Consider the following 3,153-nt stretch of genomic DNA (forward strand, 5'->3'; position numbering starts at 1 on the left):
AAAACTTTGCAAAACATTTGCTTAATGAGGCCTTGAAGTATGGCAAACACAAAAGTTTTAGAAAAAGTGAGATAAAGTGCTCTTTATCGCCTCAAGTGTCGAAAAACGCGCGCTACGCTTCTCTCCTTTTTGCTCTGAGGCTTCCTGCAAACAATCTGTGTGAATGTTTGCATTGTTCCACTTTAAATGAGTCAAACTTGGTGTATACTGTTGCACACATACACACAGGGTGTGTTAGAACTAGTTTGCTTTGCCACAGAAAGTTTCAGTAGCTAGTTGGGAAGTTTAACAAAAAGTAAATTGCATTGTTTTCGATGTTATTTGCATGTCTTTTGTTACGATAGAAATTCGTTGTACAATGTACATATACTAGTTTTTGTTTTACAACTAACTGATTTCTGTTAGTAAAAGTTTAGATACTAAGTCAACTATTGTATCATAGTAGTCTTTTTAGTCAGCTTTCGCTTTTTTTAAGAGAAACTTCTACAAATTAAAAAAAACTACGTACTGCAACATAAAGTTCAAAAATGCTATTCAATTCGAACTAGAGCTTAGGATTAAAAGCAATTCTTATTGCTTTTATGTAACATATGTACTGTTCTTTTTTCAAACGTAACAGCTTCAAATAAATATTTATTTAAATATATATAAATTTTTACTACAAGTAGTTTTACTTTATACGTCAAAAATATTAAAACCTTTTTGTTATTTAGCAACAATCATAAGAACAAAACAACTATTAATTTAAAACAAAATACTATTGAATTCTGAGTTTGCAGCAAAAATTGTACTTGTGCCTCAAGCTTATTTGTAATCAAAAATAAGATTAATTCATCATCTGTTTTGCAACATGTCAAAACTAAATTAAAGCGTTTTGAACGTTATCAGGTGATTAGACATCACAAATACCAGTTTTACGAGTTTAACCATATAATTGCTTGTATCATAAATATTAACTATTAATTTTCAATTGCATCTTTTAATCATACCTGCATTTACAAAACTTATACAAAAGTTTTTGTACAAATTATTTAACGGCATGATTATAGAAGTTTGAAAAAAAGTAGTAAAATATCTTTAGCTACTTTACATTATTTCTGTTATTTTTAGAGATTCGAATGTTATATGATTATGGACCTTAATAAAAAAGGAATGAATAGAAGGTACCAACAAAATGTAAGTTTGATTTTATTTCTTTACTTTTTGTCTCCACTTTCTTGAAGCAAATTTTTACTACACCTTTGATTTTTCCTGTCTTATTCAATGTGTTTTTGGTTTGAACTCATATGAATTATAAAAAAAAATTAGTTCAATCGATTAATGCTTTAATACTTTGGAAAAAACAAGCTTATGGAAAGTTTTGATTTTTAGACAACAAAAACATTAATTGATTTAAGCATGGAAGTTCTGATGATTTTTTAAAGGACAAACGTTTACATTTTAATAAACCTTTATATGTTTAGACACCAACTACTAGTTTGTAATAACTAATAATAAATATATTTAGTTACCTTATTTAAGAAAATATTGAGAAATCTCCTGATTAAAAGTATTAATAGTCAAATTGTGGAATACAATTAATTAATATTGTATATATTCTAGAACGCGAGAGAAATGACGTCACCGACCTGGTCCACGAGCTCAGGAGAAAACTTCCAGCCGTTCCAGTTCATTGCGCAACCTAGTGTGAGGTCACACAAGAAGAAAAAGAGGAGGAATCGGCAGTCGTCCACGTCATCAACGTCATCCAACGACTATGACGTCACAGAAGTCGACTTGTTGGGACTGATAAAAGCTCAGCTGAAGATCACGAACGATTCGGAGACGTCCGGAACCGACACGAGCCGAAGCTGCACGCCCCAGAAGACGAAGAAGTCAGCGAAGCGGAACGAAAAATCACTCAAGCGAAACGGGCTGCCCGCGGTGAGTAAACGGGAAAGGTACGCGAGCTCCTCGTACGACCTCAACCTGGACGCCATACCTGAATTGCCGGCTCATTGGAAGAAGGAAGTGAATTCCGAGTTCACCAAAATCAACCTGATAGCTTAACTTGTTTGGGAGTTCTTTTGCGCGGTTTTGACATTTGTTGCGGTTCTATATCAGCCGAGTTCTTCCTTGGCAGCAGACTATATACGTACAGAACCTCTTTTAAGAGTACTCAATAAAAAACCAAATTTTATGTAGCTAAAAACCTAAAAAATTACCAACAATCTATGTCATGTTTAAAAATATATACTTAAAGTTTTACAAGAAATATATTTTTGTTTTTTAAAAACAAAAAATGAACTCATACATATATGAAGTTTAAGATTATGATGCAGTTGAAGTATATACAGTAAAATGCATTTTAAGTGCTTTGAACTGACTTTTCATTCAAGCTAGACAATGTAAATTAAATAACCAGAATACGTTGAAAAATTTAATAATTCATATCAAGAACTCGGTTACTAAGACCTACACAAAACTGTAAAACCGTGCAAAAGTTTTGTCCCCATTCTCACTCGACAATCATGTCTGTACTCACAGATACCTCCAGTTTATTGATCACGACTTTCTCCACAAACACTTTTGATATGATGCACAGGCAAGCAGTAACTTCGACTTTTGACACTTTGACACGCGACTTTAGCTTGATGTTTATTGAGACAGTCATACAGACTTGATATGGTTTTTTGAAATAACTTTTTTTTACTCCAGTCACTCCAAATATACTTTTGTATAAACTTTTGTAAACTCAGTACTACTTTGTACCATGTTTTTTGCTCTAACTCGGGTACTTACTGTGCATTTAAAAGTGACCCTGTATTAACTCATAACAAGAACGTTTTTAATGAGTTGTCAGTTTATAAATATTATATATACATCTACAAGTATTTTAGTTTCATGAACAAAAATATTTTTTCAGTATTTTCAAGAAACTTATAGTTTTAAACTTATAGGCTTTCAATACAACTTTTCTTAGTAAATAAGTTTAAAGAAAATATGTTTTTTAGTGAACAAGTAAACAAATCATACTAGCTATTAGTTATTTTAGTTTTAGTGTAAGCTACATAAGAATACTTCTAATACTTTGTAAAGTATTAACTTGATTCAATCAACAAACTTAGCTTTTGTTTTAAATTGTCAATAAGTGTTCCTGTTCATTGTCGAATT

General features: G+C 31.4%; 1 protein-coding gene across 1 annotated transcript; it reads left to right on the plus strand.

Annotated features, from left to right (window-relative positions):
- The first annotated feature begins 1,114 nt into the window (after positions 1-1,114).
- LOC145846751 (uncharacterized) lies at positions 1,115-2,102 on the plus strand. The gene is made up of 2 exons (XM_082953370.1): positions 1,115-1,176; positions 1,603-2,102. The coding sequence occupies exons 1-2, from the start codon at positions 1,126-1,128 to the stop codon at positions 2,047-2,049; spliced, it is 498 nt and encodes a 165-aa protein (XP_082809496.1). The 5' UTR covers positions 1,115-1,125; the 3' UTR covers positions 2,050-2,102.
- The last annotated feature ends 1,051 nt before the right edge of the window (positions 2,103-3,153 follow it).

Source organism: Thalia democratica, unplaced genomic scaffold (genome assembly GCF_965202585.1).
Source record: "Thalia democratica unplaced genomic scaffold, ktThaDemo2.hap1.1 HAP1_SCAFFOLD_602, whole genome shotgun sequence".
NCBI lineage: Eukaryota > Metazoa > Chordata > Thaliacea > Salpida > Salpidae > Thalia > Thalia democratica.